Source organism: Mirounga leonina, unplaced genomic scaffold (genome assembly GCF_011800145.1).
Source record: "Mirounga leonina isolate KUSES-001 unplaced genomic scaffold, KU_Mleo_1.0 Mir_171, whole genome shotgun sequence".
NCBI classification, from domain to species: Eukaryota; Metazoa; Chordata; class Mammalia; order Carnivora; family Phocidae; genus Mirounga; species Mirounga leonina.
The window spans coordinates 17,558,038-17,574,268 of record NW_023270436.1 but is presented as its reverse complement, the minus strand read 5'-3'; the positions used below and the strand labels follow the sequence as shown (position 1 = coordinate 17,574,268).

At 46.1% G+C, this 16,231-nt stretch overlaps 1 protein-coding gene across 1 annotated transcript in view; it reads right to left on the bottom strand.

The window, feature by feature from the left end:
* SVOP (SV2 related protein) overlaps positions 1-16,231 on the bottom strand; it is a 51,923-nt gene that overhangs the window by 35,191 nt on the left and 501 nt on the right. Inside the window, exons 2-4 of the mRNA XM_035016719.1 lie at positions 13,819-13,904; positions 12,659-12,757; positions 8,942-9,013 (exon numbers count right to left, since the gene is read on the bottom strand). Coding sequence (XP_034872610.1) covers positions 8,942-9,013; positions 12,659-12,757; positions 13,819-13,904 — 257 coding nt within the window. The remainder of the gene's footprint in view (positions 1-8,941; positions 9,014-12,658; positions 12,758-13,818; positions 13,905-16,231) is intronic.

The following is a 16,231-nucleotide window of genomic DNA, read 5'->3' as shown; positions in this document are numbered from 1 at the left end:
GAGTTCATTCTCCTATCCCCCTGGGGACACTTCAGGAGGAAAGTGTAAAGCACACTGATTTTAGATTTAAAATTTAAATTTGGCTGGCTCAGTCGGAAGAGCATGCGACTCTTCATCTCAGGGTTGTGAGTTTGAGCCCCATGCTGGGTGTAGAGATTACTTATATAAACTTAAATGAATTAAAAGGGACAAGAGAAGAAATCTGTAGGTCTGCCAGGTGATTTCCAGTCTCTTGGAAAATGATTTTAAGTGGGAGAGGGAATATTTTAAATAACTTGCATTAGCTTGCAAGAAAGTGATTTCTTTTTCATTTCAATCATTATTCTTCTGATTAAGTCCAAGAGAAAGAATCCATGTGGAGCTAGTCTGTCTTTAACACCTTTTTATTTATTTATTTTTGTAGTTTTTAATTTTATTATGTTATGTTAGTCACCATACAATATATCATTAGTTTTTGATGTAGTGATCCACGATCCATTGTTTTCATATAACACCCAGTGCTCCAGGTAGTACGTGCCCTCCTTAATACCCATCACCGGGCTAACCAATCCCCCCTCCCCACTCCCCTCTAAAACCCTGTTTGTTTCTCAGGTCCATAGTCTCTCATGGTTCATCTCTCCCTCCAATTCCCCCCACACATTTTTCCCTTCCTTCTCCTAATGTCCTCCATGTTATTCCTCATGTTCCACAAATAAGTGAAACCATATGATAATTGACTTTCTCTGCTTGACTTATTTCACTTAGCATAATCTCCTCCAGTCCCATCCATGTTGATGTAAAAGTTGGGTATTCATCTTTTCTGATGGCTGAGTAATATTCCATTGTATATATGGACCACATCTTCTTTATCCATTCATCTGTTGAAGGGCATCCCGGCTCTTTCCACAGTTCGGCTATTGCAGACATTGCTGCTATGAACATTGGGGTGCATGTGGCCCTTCTTTTCACTACATCTGTGTCTTTGGGGTAAATACCCAGTAGTGCAACTGCTGGGTCATAGGGTAGCTCTATTTTTAATTTTCTAAGGCACCTCCACACTGTTTTCCAAAGTGGCTGTACCAACTTGCATTCCCACCAACAGTGTAAGAGGGTTCCCCTTTCTCCACAACCTCTCCAACATTTGTTGTTTCTTTCCTGTCCATTTTTGCCATTCTAACTGGTTTAACACCTTTTTAAACACTCACTAAGCTCTCTTTTTAACAAACAGGGCAGAGGGGCAACTGTAACCAACTAGAATTTAGTAACATTGTTTTATTTTCACCCTATTTATTTTTGCAGATATTTCCTATTTAGGGCAATTGCTAGATTTCCTATTTAAGACTCTCTATAAAGTTTCCTTTTTCAAAAACATGCATTTGAGGGGTTTTTTTTAAAGATTTTATTTATTTATTTTAGAGAGAGAGCACTCGGGAGTGGGGGGGAGGGACAGAGGGAGAGGGAGAGAGTATCTCAAGCAGACTCCCCACTGAGCATGGAGATCATGACCTGAGCCAAAAATCAAGAATCTGACGCCCAACCGACTAAACCACCCAGGTGCCCAGGTTTGTTGTTGTTAAGATTTTATTTATTTTATTTTATTTTTGAGATTTATTTCAGAGAGAGAACACACAGTGGGGGTAGAGGCAGAGGGAGAGGGAGAGAATCCCAAGCAGACTCCTCGCCAAGGGTGGAGTCTGACCCAGGGCTCAACCTCACCACCCTGAGATCATGACCTGAGCTGAAATCAAGAGTTGGCCTCTTAACCGACTCAGCCACCCAGGTGCCCTGTTTTGTTTTTTTAATGAAATGGGTATAGAGATCAATATTAAGTACATAACAAATTATTAAAGGCTAGGGCATTTCTGCACCCCTAAAATGCATAACTATGAAATCAGTAACTTGCCATATATACTTACTTCCTTTCTTTTGGCTTAAGCTAACTTAAGAGGGGTTTGCTTCCTTGGAATCCAAGGAGTCTTGAATCAGAAATAGGACATCATTAGGGACACCTGGGTGGCTCAGTCAGTTAAGGGTCTGCCTTCGGCTCAGGTCATGATCCTGGCGCCCCAGGATGGAGCCCCGCATTGGGCTCCCTGCTTAGCTGGGAGTCTGCTTCTCCTTCTCCCTCTGCCCCTCCCCCTGCTCCTTCTCTCTCTCTTCCTCACTCTCTCTCTCAAATAAATAAATACAATCTTAGGGGGAAAAAAAAGAAATAGGACATCATTAGCAGCAGAGAAAATGAAAAGAGGGAAAACAGAGCAGGAGGAGAGGAGAAGAGAGAGAAGAGGGCACCAAGACTGGCACCTGAGAGCTAAGCCTCCCTCCAGGGACTGCCTGGGAGCTGCGTCATCCCGTTGGGGTTTCCGCGTGACCCCATGCCAGGCAACAAAGACCTGCATGTGACCTATTCTGTAGGGTCACAGCAGACTGCATCTGGCTCTGCATTTGCCTGCTGATGCCAGGGCTTTCCAGCTGGCCGGGACATGTGGACTCAGCAACCATTTGTGAGTATCATCATGGCTACGCAAAGACATTGGCACGGCCAGCAAGCCCCATCCAAGCACCGCTCTGGACTCTGCAGAAATGTCTCCTGGGCTTTTGAGCTTTTTATTAACCACACTTGTCATTCTGCTTAACATCTGTCCTGCCTTTCAGATTGTTGGCCCCTCCTCCCCCCCACCCCTCTCTTCCTCTCTCCTTTTCTTCCTTCCATATTCATTTACCGAGCATTCCCTGTATGCCAGACTCCAGAGATAGAAGCACAGACATTATGCATTCATTAAAAATTGCTTAATGCAATATACGTTAAGAAAAAAAAGAAGAAGGTAGCGGGAGGGGAAGAATGAAGCAGGGGAAATCGAAGGGGTAGACGTATCATGAGAGACGATGGACTCTGAAAAACAAACTGAGGGTTCTAGAGGGGAGAGGGGTGGGAGGATGGGTTAGCCTGGTGGTGGGTATTGAGGAGGGCACATTTTGCATGGAGCACTGGGTGTTATGCACAAACAATGAATCATGGAACACTTCATGTAAAACTAATGATGTAATGTATGGGGATTAACATAAGAATAAAAAAAACTAAAAAAAAAAGTCAAAAAAATTGCTCATTCAATTATTCATTTAACAGTAAACATATATCAAGTGCCTGCTGTATGCCAGGCACTAGGAATGATGCCATATGTTATTCATTCATTCCATATACATGTATTAGACACCTGCTGTGCGCCTAGCACTAAATGGACGATATGCATCATTCATTCAATCATTTGTTCCATACGCATGTATTGAGCACCTGTCACAGGCCTGGCATACATTGAGTGCCTGCTGTTTGCTAAACACTGGACCTTGTCTTGGGCTATAGCAGGGAAGGTGACAGCCAGAGTCTCTGACTTCATGGACCTTTCATTCCCGTTTTGTAAATCGCTGTCCCATCATTATGCTGGGTCCTCACAGCAGCCCGTGGAAAGAGGCTGCTATTTCCAGTCCTATTTCACAAATTAGCCCAGTGAGGGTCAAAGTAGTTGAGTGATTTGTCCAGGATCAGCAGAGTCAAACCTGGAGTCAGAACTTCCAACCCCGATGGCGTACTTTGAACGAGCCACTCCCCTCCTCCTGGGCCTTTGATGGCTCCCATTGCCTCTGACAGAGAACATACATGATGGTGTCATGCAGCAAGGACAGGTGGGTATGGGTGGATGCAAGAGAACTTGGCCTGTGTTGTCAGCCTCTACTCAGCCCTAGCCAAAAGTTGCCATCACAGAATGTGGATCTCGGGTTGCCAGATAGCTCAATTAAAAAAAAAAAAAAAGACAACCCACAACTCTTTATTTTTATGAATAATACATTATTTTTTAAACAGAGGCAGCTGATTCAAAATCCTGTACAGCGTTGCATGGGTTAAATAAAACACATCTGTAGACCATGTTAGGTTCATGGCTCACTGGTTTACAACCTGTAGCCTGGAAAGGCTTCAAGCTTCTGCTCCAAGAAGCTGAAGGTCTTGCCACCACTTGGGTGCCAGGTCTGCAGCCTCCAAAAGGAGCATGCTGATGTTATGATCATGAGCATTACTCACCCCCGGAAGGCTGTCAGCTCTGCGCCCCTCGTGTCCTCTGGGCATGCCCAGGAAAAGGAAAATAGTCATGGGGCAAGGAGGCCTGGGGATCTTCAAAATATTGAGAGGAGAGGCCTGTTGCCTGCCAGCCACCTCCCTTTCCCTCCTTACAGATAACATGAACCTATAGCTTTTGAACTAGCTAGAGACCTGATCATATTCCGAAATGTTTCTTCTTTGAGCCGAAGCCAATAATAGTTACCATTGATCATGGGCTAACCATGGGTCAGTAAATACTGTTCTAAGTGCATTACCTCCATTTCTCATATAACCCTCCCAGCAACCCTCTGAACTATTGCTCTTGTCAACCTGATTTTACAGATGGGGAAACTGAGGCTCAGAGCAGTGAAACAATTTGCTTAAGGTTCCCTCGCTCGACGGAGGGGATGGAGCATCTTCATCCCGGCAAGGCCACACACCCACAGCTGCCCTTCCTTTGTGAGGCTGCCATAAGCCCCCAGGGTGTAGAAGCTTCTGTAGGAATCAAAGTGGCCCACTGAGTTCTAACCCCTTACGTGAGTCCCTTGCAGAGTCATGCAGTGGACTCCCTCCCAGAAGCTTCCCAGCTGGGCGGAGGCAGATCAAGGAGCTAGGAGGAGATTCTTGGCACTTGCTAAAGCTCGCCAGCTGCCAGGCTCACCCTCTGTTTCTGGAGGAGTTCTACAGAAGCTTTATAATTAGAACCTGATCCATCCTCCCTGTGGTTGGGCCAGAATTCCCTGCAGGGAAGAGGGGGCCCTGCAGTCTGGGGGCGCTTTTCTCTTCTCTCCGGTCGGGAGAGCTAGAGGACCACTCTATAGGCACCCTCTTAGGCTTCATCTGTTTGGAATGGATGAATGTTGAACTGCTCAACTGAACTCGGGGGTACAATTCAGTTATGTCTCCCAGCAGCCACGGATGAGGTCTCTGGAGCCAGACACACCTGCATTTTAACACTGGCATGGCCATTTATTGTCATGCGCTTGGCAAATGATAAAAACTATAATGGGCATTTATGAATTATTTCCTCTGGGACAAGAGCTTTCCGTGCAAAGGCCCATTGACTCCTAGAACGCCTCTATGGAAGGGATACTATTATTATCTGACTAACAGATGAGGAAACTGAGGCACAGGGAGGTTGAGTAACTTGTTCAGGGTCATGCAGCCTGCCTGTAGAGGAGCCAGGATTTGAACCTTGGCAGTCTGACCTCAGAGTCCATGCTTTCACAAGGATGGCACGTGAGCATTTCATTTGTCCAAATGAGCACCGGAGGTAAATAGGAAATTAGGGCGGAGCAGTCCCAGGTGATGCAATAAGATGATGCAGAATGAACTCTCCACAATAGTGCAACTTGGCATCACCTGTGCATTCACCCTGAGGCCTGGTTTCTCAAACCTGATGCCCTTCACAGTTTGGAACGTCCTGTGGACTTTGGGAAATCGAGCAGAATCTCTGACTCACTAGGTGCCAGGAGCACCCCTCCCCTCCATTGTGACAACCCAAAAAAACCATCTCCGGACATTGCTGAGTGTCCCCCCGGGAGGAAGGGGGAGACAAAAATCTGCCCACTCCCTCCCCCAGCGAGAATTACTGTTCTAGAAGTTGCCAAAATATGTTCAGAACTCACAAGATTCAGTAAATGGCATTACTGAAAACCCATCTAGGAATCGTTTTAAAATCTGAGCTCTAGTTTTCTCATCATAAAACGAAGACATCTACATCCCATACCTCCTGGGAACACCGTAGGCACGACTGACGTTAGTGGCAGAATGAGCACGCTCTTCCGAAGGATGTCAGGATCGTAAGCTAAGGACCTTTTGGGGCTTCTCGGTAAACAGAGAACACTCATCAGTAAACAGAGATCACTCATCAGTAAAGTCCCTTGCTGGTCTGGAGAGGATGAGAGCGGCAGAGAGTGGCAACAAGGAGATCTGATTTTCATCCATCCAGCTCGGCCACTCGAGAAGTATTTATGGAGTGTCTGCTATAAGGCAGGTGCTCTGCCAGGTGCCCGGGGCCACCACGGGGAGCAAAACAGGCACAGCCACCTTCCACATGGGGTTTACTGCACTCACCTGGCCACCCTCCCGCCCCTGGCAGACATCACTAATCGATCACAGCACTGTCCCACTGAGCCTTCCCACTCCTCAAGTCCAACAGACACACAGGGGACAACAAACCCATTTGCCCTTTAGTTTCAGGAATTCAATAAATGGTAGCTGTTACTATCAGCTATTACTAATCCAATCTCCCCTGACATAAATAAGGAAACTAAGGCCCCAAGAAGGGGAAGTAACTTGCTTTAGTCACCTAGTGGCAGACCCAGGCTCCAAATGCAGGCTATTTTCACTCCTTCCCCCCTGTATTCCTCATGGCTTCATGATTCAGCAATTGGGTAACAGAATCTGGGGCACAGTAAAGTTCCTTGTGACGGGTTCCTGCATTTTTGTGTGTGCATATGCATGTTTGCCTCAAGAGCAAGTAAATAAAAAACGTTTTTAGGCAGAGATAGAGGGACAAGTCGTCCACGCCATGCCCAGTCTGCACAGGAAGAGGCCACGTGAAGACTTTAGAAGAGCTTTCTCCTTTGATTATTTTAAAACTGCAAAGGCTAACGTTAGGTCCAGCCTCAGCCACACATTTGCAGTTTTCAATGCCGAAGTGCCACCCAAGAATGGCTCTGCTTTATTTTAAGAGGGCTTCCCTTTCCTCCCTCCCTCCCTCTCTTTCCTTCCTCCCTCCCTTCCTTCCTGCCTTCCTGCTTTCTTCCTCTCCTTCCATCATTCCTCCCATTCTTCCTTCCTGCCTTCTTCCTTTCCTTCCATCCTCCCTCCCATCCTTCCTGCCTTATTCCTTTCCTTCTAACCTCCCTCCCTTCTATCCACCCTTTCTTCTATACCTCCCACCCTTCCTCCTTCCTCCCTCCCTCCCTCTCTCCAGCTCTGGCTCTGTTCTATCTTCCAACCAGAAAATTGCTGACGCAATGACTTACACCCTCCAGAAAAAGGAAGGGGGTGGGAGGGGGTGTATGGACAGAGTTTAGAGAGCTACAGCCTGAAAACCAGAGTCACCCAGGTTCTATTCTCTTTGGGAGGCCTGGAGAGGTCTTCCCAACTGACCTCTGCAGCTTCTAAAACCAACCAGGAGCCTCTGCGCCATAATGGCTGCAGTTGGTTTCCCAGCCTGGTCACCTCTGGTCCTGCCCCAGCCACTTATTGGTGGTTTTATAAGTCAGTGTCTCCCAGGTGCCTGCTGGCCCACGTGTTTCCTGTCCAGCCACAGTGGGAGGGGCTGCAGCTGGACTGCACTGTTCAACCATCCATCCATCCATCCATCCATCCATCCATCCATCCAGCCTACATACATTGATTGAACATCTACAGATTCAAGCCTTAGCATCATGGTTAAGGCAAGAGTCTAGACTTAGAAGGAGTGAGACCTGGCTGTGTGACATACAAACTGCGTGGCTTGGGCAAGTTGCCCACACCCTGCGCCTCAGTTTCCCCTTCCATAAAATCAGATTGATAATAGTACCTGGGTTTGGGTGAGCTGATGCATGTATCATGCTTGGTACAGGGTTCTACATACAAGGCACTGTGTTATTTTCAGTCTGTGGCATGCTGGTTACAGTGGACCCCACCTGTTACCTCCTCAGCATCCATCTCTCCCTTCTTCTTTCCTAACAGAATCCTAAGTTTGTTTAGATATCTACATGAGTCTAAGTCAGTTCTCAAAGTATGGGCCCCAGACCAGCAGCATCAGCACCCCCTGGGAACTCCTCAGAAATGCCATCATTGCAATCCAGTTCACACGTGTCCTGTGCCTATGATGTGCCTGGCATTGTACAAAGCCATTCAGACCTAGGCTCTCAACGAACCCTCCAATGTAGACTCCGTTATTTTTTTCTTTATACAGAGGAGGAAATTGATGCTCAGAGAGGTCAATTCACTTGCCCAAGGTCACACAGCCAGGAGTGGCAGGGTCACGACTGAACCCAGATCCACCTGATTCCAGAGCCCAGGCATGTAACCAATTACGCCACCCTGCCTCTGGAGAAGCTGCAGATTGAGGAGGAGAGTCCAGGAAAGAGAATAATAAAGCAGTCAGGGGGTGCAATCACTCAGAATTGCACAATTAGTCCTGAGCAGGGCACTTAACCAAGTAGAGCTTGCCTAGATTTACAGAGATCTTTTCTCCCATCAGGCCCAAGTTTATAGCTTGGAGGACTGTAACTTCACCTGCTGAAGGATTCAAAGCACCCAGGGGCAGCCTAGCAAAGCAAGAGCAGTGTGAAATACAAAGGGGACCATGAAGTCACAAACCGATAAAACAGTAAGAGCTCAATGCGATGCCAGACCTGTAAGTTCCCTCCTTCCTTTTGTTTACAAATCCATTTCATGTCGTATCTGAGGCTGGGCTTCCCCCAAAGCAGACCCTGACACAAGAATTCTAGACAAACAGTTTATTTAGATGGTGATCCCAGGAGGAGTGGGGAAGGCAGACAGGTTCCCACGGTGGGCCCCGGAGTTCAATGCTGCTGGGATTGAGGGATGATTCATTTAGGGCCAGAAAGTTGACGTCTTTATCTACCAGCCCTTGACTGCCCCCAGCCTCGTGTAAGGGAATGGTGAGTGCCAAGGGGACCGGGGTGGGCACCGATAGCTTCTTCTGCATTCTGAAACGTACACGCTTGGGCCCCACTAGGCATGTGTGATTTCGAGAGTCCACGGCCTCAGAGCAATGTCTTCTCATTGCATTTCGACAGAGCTCATTGGGCCTCCCCAGTACTAAGCAGCACCGTTTTCCTACTTGTCAACGCCACCATGGAGATAACCCAGAGGACATGCACTTAGGAGAGGTCGCCTTACTGTTTTCCTGCCGTACTGGTCTGAGATGTTTCCCCAGAGCGTGGAGCTGGACATCATGCCGACAAAGACTACCTGTGGATAGAAAGACAGGGTCTGTTAGACGGTGACACGTAGCATCGCAGAGAAAAGGAACAATGACGTGAACCTGTCATATCACATCCTAGTAACACTAATGAGCCAACATTGGCTGAGATCCTGTGAAGGTACAAACACTGTTCTGTGTGCTTCATGTTATTGTTTAAGCCTCACAACAATCCTGTGGGGTGGGTGATACCTTATCCCCAGGTGACAGAGGAAACCGAGACTCACAGGGGGACGTCCCTTGGCCAGCGTCACACAGGTATAAGTGGTACAGCCTGGGATGGAATCGGGCAGTGTAACCACGGAGCTGGCATCTTGCCAATTTCTCGCCATAAGATCAAAGGTAGAGTTTGGAGGGTTCGAGAAACAGAAGACAGAAGGTTGGGATGAGAACTGTAAGCTATTTGTGAGAGGAAACACTCACGGAGTGCTCACGGTGTGCCCCGCAATTCACTGTTACCTTGTTAATTTTTGAACAGAGCCTATGAGGTCTGAATTATCATACCCATTTTATAGATGGGGACCCTGAGGCTCAGGGGGTTAAGAAACCTGCTCAGTACCCCAGGGGGAGAGGGTAGAGCCAGGTCTTAAACCAAGGAAGGCTGAGTGGAGCTTTCATCCTTGTGTCCTATCCTTATCCTCTGCGAGTGTGGGACAGCACGCTAAATGCTTTGTACTCACATCTTACCTAATGTTCGCGGTGGCCTTACAAGATGGGTGCCATTATCATTCCCATTTTGCAGATAAGGCAACTGAGGCCCAAAGAGGTGAAGGCACTGCCCAGTGCTGTCTGACCCCCAAACTGCAGGCATGACCTGGGGCAGCGGGTTGCAAATGGGGGTTACTCAGAGATGGTCGCTCCAACCAGACATGGCTATTCTTAAAGGAATTAATTTCCAGGTCCTCAACTTCCATACAGACTCTTTCCTGAGAACAGGCTAGGGGTCTTGCCTGTTCCCTGCCCCACTGTCCCTTTCTCAACCACCCCCTCTCGCTTCTCACTACCTCCACCGTGTCACAGGCCAATGCTTTGAGGTTAAACCCTCCAGGACACCTCCAAAGGGACCCCAATGACAAGTTACAAATCCTTTTGCGAGTCATCTTGCTTCCAATTCCTTTTTAGTATTTTTAACCAAATTGAAAGAGAGCCTAATCAAGCTGTCAGCAAATTAGATCACTAAAAATAACCTTTCATAAGCAGTTGCTGTGTGCTCTTCAGCATATAACTTGGAAGTTGCTGAAAAAAAACCAAGTGGCATTAGTTTATTGAGTTATTACAAGACTCCTTCAGTCCCCCCTCAATTTTTATATGAAACAAAGTAAAAATGAAAAATAGGAGAGGAATTGCTGCTAAGCCCTATCTCACTTTAATAGAAAGTCATCATCCAAGAATACGGGATGTAATTGGGAGACGCTCCACACCACTCATTACAAGGTAGATTCCTGATAAAAATTCACTTGTGTTTAACAATTATTTATCAAAAGTAATTCTTTCTTTCTTTCTTTTTTTTAAGTAATGCTTTCTTGTTTTGATCTATTACATATTACTAAAAACTATCATGATAACTCAGTGCAAGAGAAAAATGTCAACACTTAAGAGCCTTATGAGCTCAGAAAATTAAAAGCAATAATTTAAAATTTATGTATTCTGTCCCAGAAAATTCTGACAGGTGATAAATGGCATGGTTTCAAGTAGAGTAAAACATTGCTATGATAAAATGTGGAAATATGGAATGGAAATGCCAGTCCAAGAAGAAAAGAAGACAAGGCAAAATTTCCAAATACTTCTGAAGACCTTATTCATATTATTTTAAAACAGAGGACAGCAGGTATCAGGTAAGTATTTCAATTCCATTGGGCACATTTTAAAAAGTGATACGAAATTTTACTCAATTTTTTAAATGTTTCAATACACCAGAAATCATCGAATCTGCAACCTGCAATTTAAAAACATTTAACATTGGGGTGCCTGGATGCGACTCTTGATTTCGGGATTGTGAGTTCGAGGCCCACATTGGGTGTAGAGATGACTTAAATAAATAAAACTCTAAAAAAATAAAAACATAAAAACATTTAAGGTCAAAAAAGTTTTTAAAATAAAAATAAGGGGTGCCTGAGTGGCTCAGATGGTTAAGTGTCTGCCTTCGACTCAGGTCATGATCCCAGGGTCCTGGGATCAGGCTCCACATCGGGCTCCCTGCTCGGCAGGGAGCCTGCTTCTCCCTCTTCCTCTGCCTCTCCCCACTGCTCCTGTTCTCTCTCTCTATCTCTGTATCTCTCTGTCTCAAATGAATAAATAAAAAATTCTTTAAAAAAAATAAATAAATAAGAGTAAAATAAAGACATTTAATATCCATTTTAAAATCTATGAGAGTCCTGGGGCCTGCATAGTTTTTAGAAAATTCTTTTCTAGATAACCTAGAGCAAAAATGTTTGAAGATTGCTGTCTTGGGGTGAAGTGTTGCCTTAATCATGTGCTAAGGGATATCCCTGCACCCTGGAAGAATTAAGCATTCCCCGCAAACACGCAATTCCCCCATTTTCCCTCCCTGGAGGAGGAGATCTAGGCACAGCAGAACACCAGTTTATACCACAGTAATTACGGTAACCTTGCACCGTATTTCCTATGACAACAATGTGGGTCCCTCTTATCCTCCTTATGTACATTATGCAGGTAAAGCAACTCCCGCTGCGCTCTAACTTTCCCACAGAAGCTTGGCCAGTAAATGGTCATTGTTACAGCCAAGAAAGGCTCCACACTGCAAAAATACAGCCCTGTGGGTATGCTTGGGGGGGGGGGGGGGGGGGGGTATCAGTCCTGATATCAGGCCTGGTTGCTGAAGGTGCTCAAGCCATTCCAGAACAGTTATAGCATTCTGGGAGGTGCTCCTGGTTAACAATGACTGTACTCTGCCAGTAGCTAGGCTGTGTGACCTTTCGTGAGTGACTTAACCTCTCTGTGCCTCATTTTCCTCAGCTAATAATAGTACCTACCTCCTAGGGTTGTGAGGATTAAAGAGCACAATATATATTATGCATAGATTGCATGCAATATATGTAAAGCCCTTTGCACTGTAAGAGCTCAGGAAATACTAGCTTTTGTACCATTATTATTACCCTCTTATCCAGCCTGACTGTTCCCCTCCCTTTTAGAGGGTTGCCGCTGGACACCCCTAACAAATATTGAGGGTTCTCTCTCACTCTCCATCAAGTCTTAATTCAGGGAGCAGCGCTCCCTACCATTTATTAAACCTCTACTATGTGTCAGGCACAGTGTTGTTTCAATCCTCAGATCACCCTCGTGCGAGAGGAACTGGCATCTCCTTTTTGCCATCAAGTGAGGTTTGGAGGTTTATGTGCAGGTGGGTTCCAACTTCCCAGCAATTGAGCAGAAAGTCTGGGACCCCAGGTCGTGGGTCCCCTGGGTGGAGCAGTGTTGGCTGCAAACCTGCCGGGATATGCAAGGTGCACAGCAGAGTAAAAGGAAGCTGGGGTCCCCATTGTTTCCAACCAGGGCTTAATTCTTCCCTGCTGAGCCCTTGGCAACAGCAAGAGAGGGAGACACCCCACAGAAGGCCCTAAGGGATGTCCTGAACACGCACGACCACACGACCGGAGAGCTGCAGGGCTGCCTACCGAGGTCAGTAACGCAACCTGCCAGCTGGGGAGTCGCCATTCGCAGTGTAGCTGGGGTGCAAGGATGCTCAGGATCATCATTTCCATGGCATCGGCCATCTGCAGGGAGGAAGCAAACATCGTGAGGCCAGGATCTGCCTAGGGCTGGGGCCGGCTGCGCCCAAGTCCATGACCCCTGGGAGAGCATGCAGAACCGCCCTCTTCCACTGGCTGCTGAGCACCCTTCTGCACATTGATACACACTGAAAGGTCCGGTAGTTCAAACAGTGTGGTACCACGTGGGAATTGACAAGTAGGCATTTAACATTCTGTGTGTTTCTGTGTTTAAAACAATAGGGGCATTCCCCAAATGAAGTGGGGAAACATTCTATCTCTAAAATCTGAAAAAAACCTTTTGTAGAGGTAGAGAGACAATGATCTTTTCTCTTCAGCTCAATTAAAGACCAGTTTATCTTTGGTTTATCAACCTCAGGCAGAACTGTCAGTATATTTAACAAGGACGACCTTTTAATATATTAACACACACCAGGAAGTCGCAGTAATTACACATTGTGGTACCTTTATGAGACGAGACAGAAATGAGAGACCAGAAGCAGATCCGCATGGCTGTGGGAATGTGATGGATAATGCAGGTGGCTTTTTAAATTAGGGGGGACAATGATGTGGGGAAACTGGAGATTCATTTGAAAAAATAGGTAGTTTGGTCACCATCTTGCAGCATTCATAAAAGTCAGTTTCAATTGTATTAAAGGTCTAGATGTGTTCTTTGCTAGAGGTGGATTAGGGGATTTTTAACAAGGAATCATGAAACTCTTGAAGCAGGAGGCACATTTTTATTTGTGCATGTTTATCTAGGATGAGCTCCACAGACGACATCATAATCTTATGGCAGCCCTGAGTCCCAAAGGGTTGAGAATCACCACTTAATTTAGCCAGAAACTTCAAATCCACCTTGAGGGCAATCGCCAGCTACACTCAAACTCCTGCCAAGGGCAGATCTTCATGATCACCAGGATCTCGAAACATAAACTTTTGTTGATTCAAGCAAAGGCTCCACGTGGAGGGAACTATGTCCTTCCTTATGGCCCCCGGAAGCCAGCTGGGCAGCATGAGGTTTCCTGGAGACTGAATGTGAGGTCACCACCCCCAGAAATACTTGCCCAAGCCAAGCCGGTGAGAACAGACAGCTTCCATTGAAATTTTCCAAACCCAATGGCTTCCACTGCATCTTCCACCATGAAAGTATCTGGAAAGGAGACAGAGAGGGGGGAAGGAATGAGTGCATCCTGCACTTATCCTCATGTGAGGGGTTTGGGGGGCAGTCTTACTAAGCCAAGCTTAGTAAAGACAGCACACACTACTTCTAGAAATGTTACCCTAGAGAAACACTCCTGCAAATGTGAAGAGATACCTTGCTACAAAGTCCACGGCAACAATGTTTGTAAAAGGGAAAACGGCAAAACCCAGAAAGTCTGTCAACAGGGGTTGGTTAGATAAATTATTATATATATCGTAATCATATATACGTGTGTATATATTCACATTATGAAATATGACCTGCCTGTTAAAAAGAATCTGCAGATATAGGAAGATGCACCCGACATATTGTTAATTAATTTTTGAAAACAAAGCAAAATGCGCAGCATATTTAGTATGAGTCTCTTCTGGGAAATGTACATGCCTATGTGTATGTGTATGCATATGGATGGATGTTTGTGTCGGTGCATGGAATGTATACCAAACTTTACATTACGGTTGCATTTTTGTTGTCTTTGGAGAGAGGAAGGGAGCGATCCTATGAGATTTTAGCTCTCTTCAGCAATGTATTGCTTCCATAGTCAGGAAAGAAAGAAAGACTTTATAAAAGCAAAATGCCACTGCACTTAGATAGAAAGCTGTCCACGTTATATTGTGAAGTCAAAAAGGTAACTGGGGAGAGGTATGCATCAGTAAGAGTGGTCTTTTGATAAAATTAGGTGTGCGTGTGTGTGTGTGTGCGTGCGCGCGTGCACGCGCCATGTAGGAGAAGTAAAATTGAATGTCCACAAATTGTTAACAGGATCATCTTTGAGGATGGCACTCACTTTCCCACTTTGTATCTTTCTCTAGTGTTGAAGTGCCTTCCAAAGGAACACGTGTTATTTGTGTGCTCAGAAAAATCAGGATATAATTGATATGCTAAGAAGTGTTTTTGAAAAATGTGGAAAGACCAAACACAATCTAGTAGGCTGGATGGTGTCCTGCAATAACACTGCTGGAAAAACCGGTGAAATCTGAATCAAGTCTGGGGTTTAGCCAATAGCATGGCACTAGTGTTCATTTCTTCGTTTTGACAAATGCACGGTGGCCGGGAGAGTTGTTACCGCCAGGAGAAGCTGCATGAAGGGTATGTGGGAGCTCTCTCAACTATATTTGCAACTTTTCTGTAAATCTACAAGGGTTTCCAAAAAAAGTTAATGACAAAATAAAAATACTAAAGGAGTGCCCTGGGTGGCCCTTCTGTGAGCTACCTCTAAGGCTCTCATCAGCCCCTGCTGGGAGTTGTCATCTTTGTAGAATTTCAATCATGGGCCTCTTGCATCAATCATAATTTTCTCCAGAAGTGTGAGCTGGTGTTTATCACATCAGCAGGGGCTGGTTTCCTCCAGCAAAAAAATACTGGGGAGAAAGCAGAGTGAGTCCTGGAGAGTCATCAGTAAGAAGAAGAGTAATACATAAAAGTGCACGTCTGATTGCTCACCGTGGGCCAGGCACCATACGAAGACCTGGATGTTCACTGTCCCATTTAGTCCCTGTCTCAGCTATTAGTTCAGGCCCAGTCCCAGCTCCCCGTTGCAGAGGAGGACATGGACTTGCTCAGCGTCACACAGTGGCCACACTGTAGCTCTGGGAGTTGAGCCCAGATCAGCCTGGGAATAAAGCCAGTGCCCCCAACCACTGCCTGCCCACCCCCCCCAGCCACTGCCTCCTTAGATCTCCTACCCCAGCCAGATTTTGGGTTTAAGACATTAACCCTCTCTCATGTTGGGAATCTGGGGCCTTTCGGGGATGCATGTAATGTTTTTGTCCATCAGCATCATGTGTGAAGGGAGACAAGGTCCGAAGGCCCCACCTCAGGTCTCTTGTTTGACCAGCTCTACTGAGAGGAGCACAAGGTCATGGGTCTGAATATGTGCTTTGAGGCCAGACTGCCTGGCTGTGGACCCAGCATTGCTAATTTTTAGCTGTGTGACCCCGGACAAGATACTGAGTCTTTCTGTGCTTCAGGTTTCTCTTCTGCAAAAAGGGGAAGATGAGCATAATAATTCCAACTGGAACTGATGTGAAGATTAAATGGGTCATATATGTAAAGTGCTTCGCTCGGTGCCTGGCCCGGAGTAAATCCTTGGCCAATGTCAGCTCCTCCTGTCACCATGGTCATCATCACCCTCATCACCACCAACCACCATCATCATTACACTATCATCACCACCACCAGCATCAACATCACCACCAACATTATCATTGCCATCACCATGATCATCAACACCACCATCATCATCCTCACTATCATCCTCCTCCTCCTCACCATCA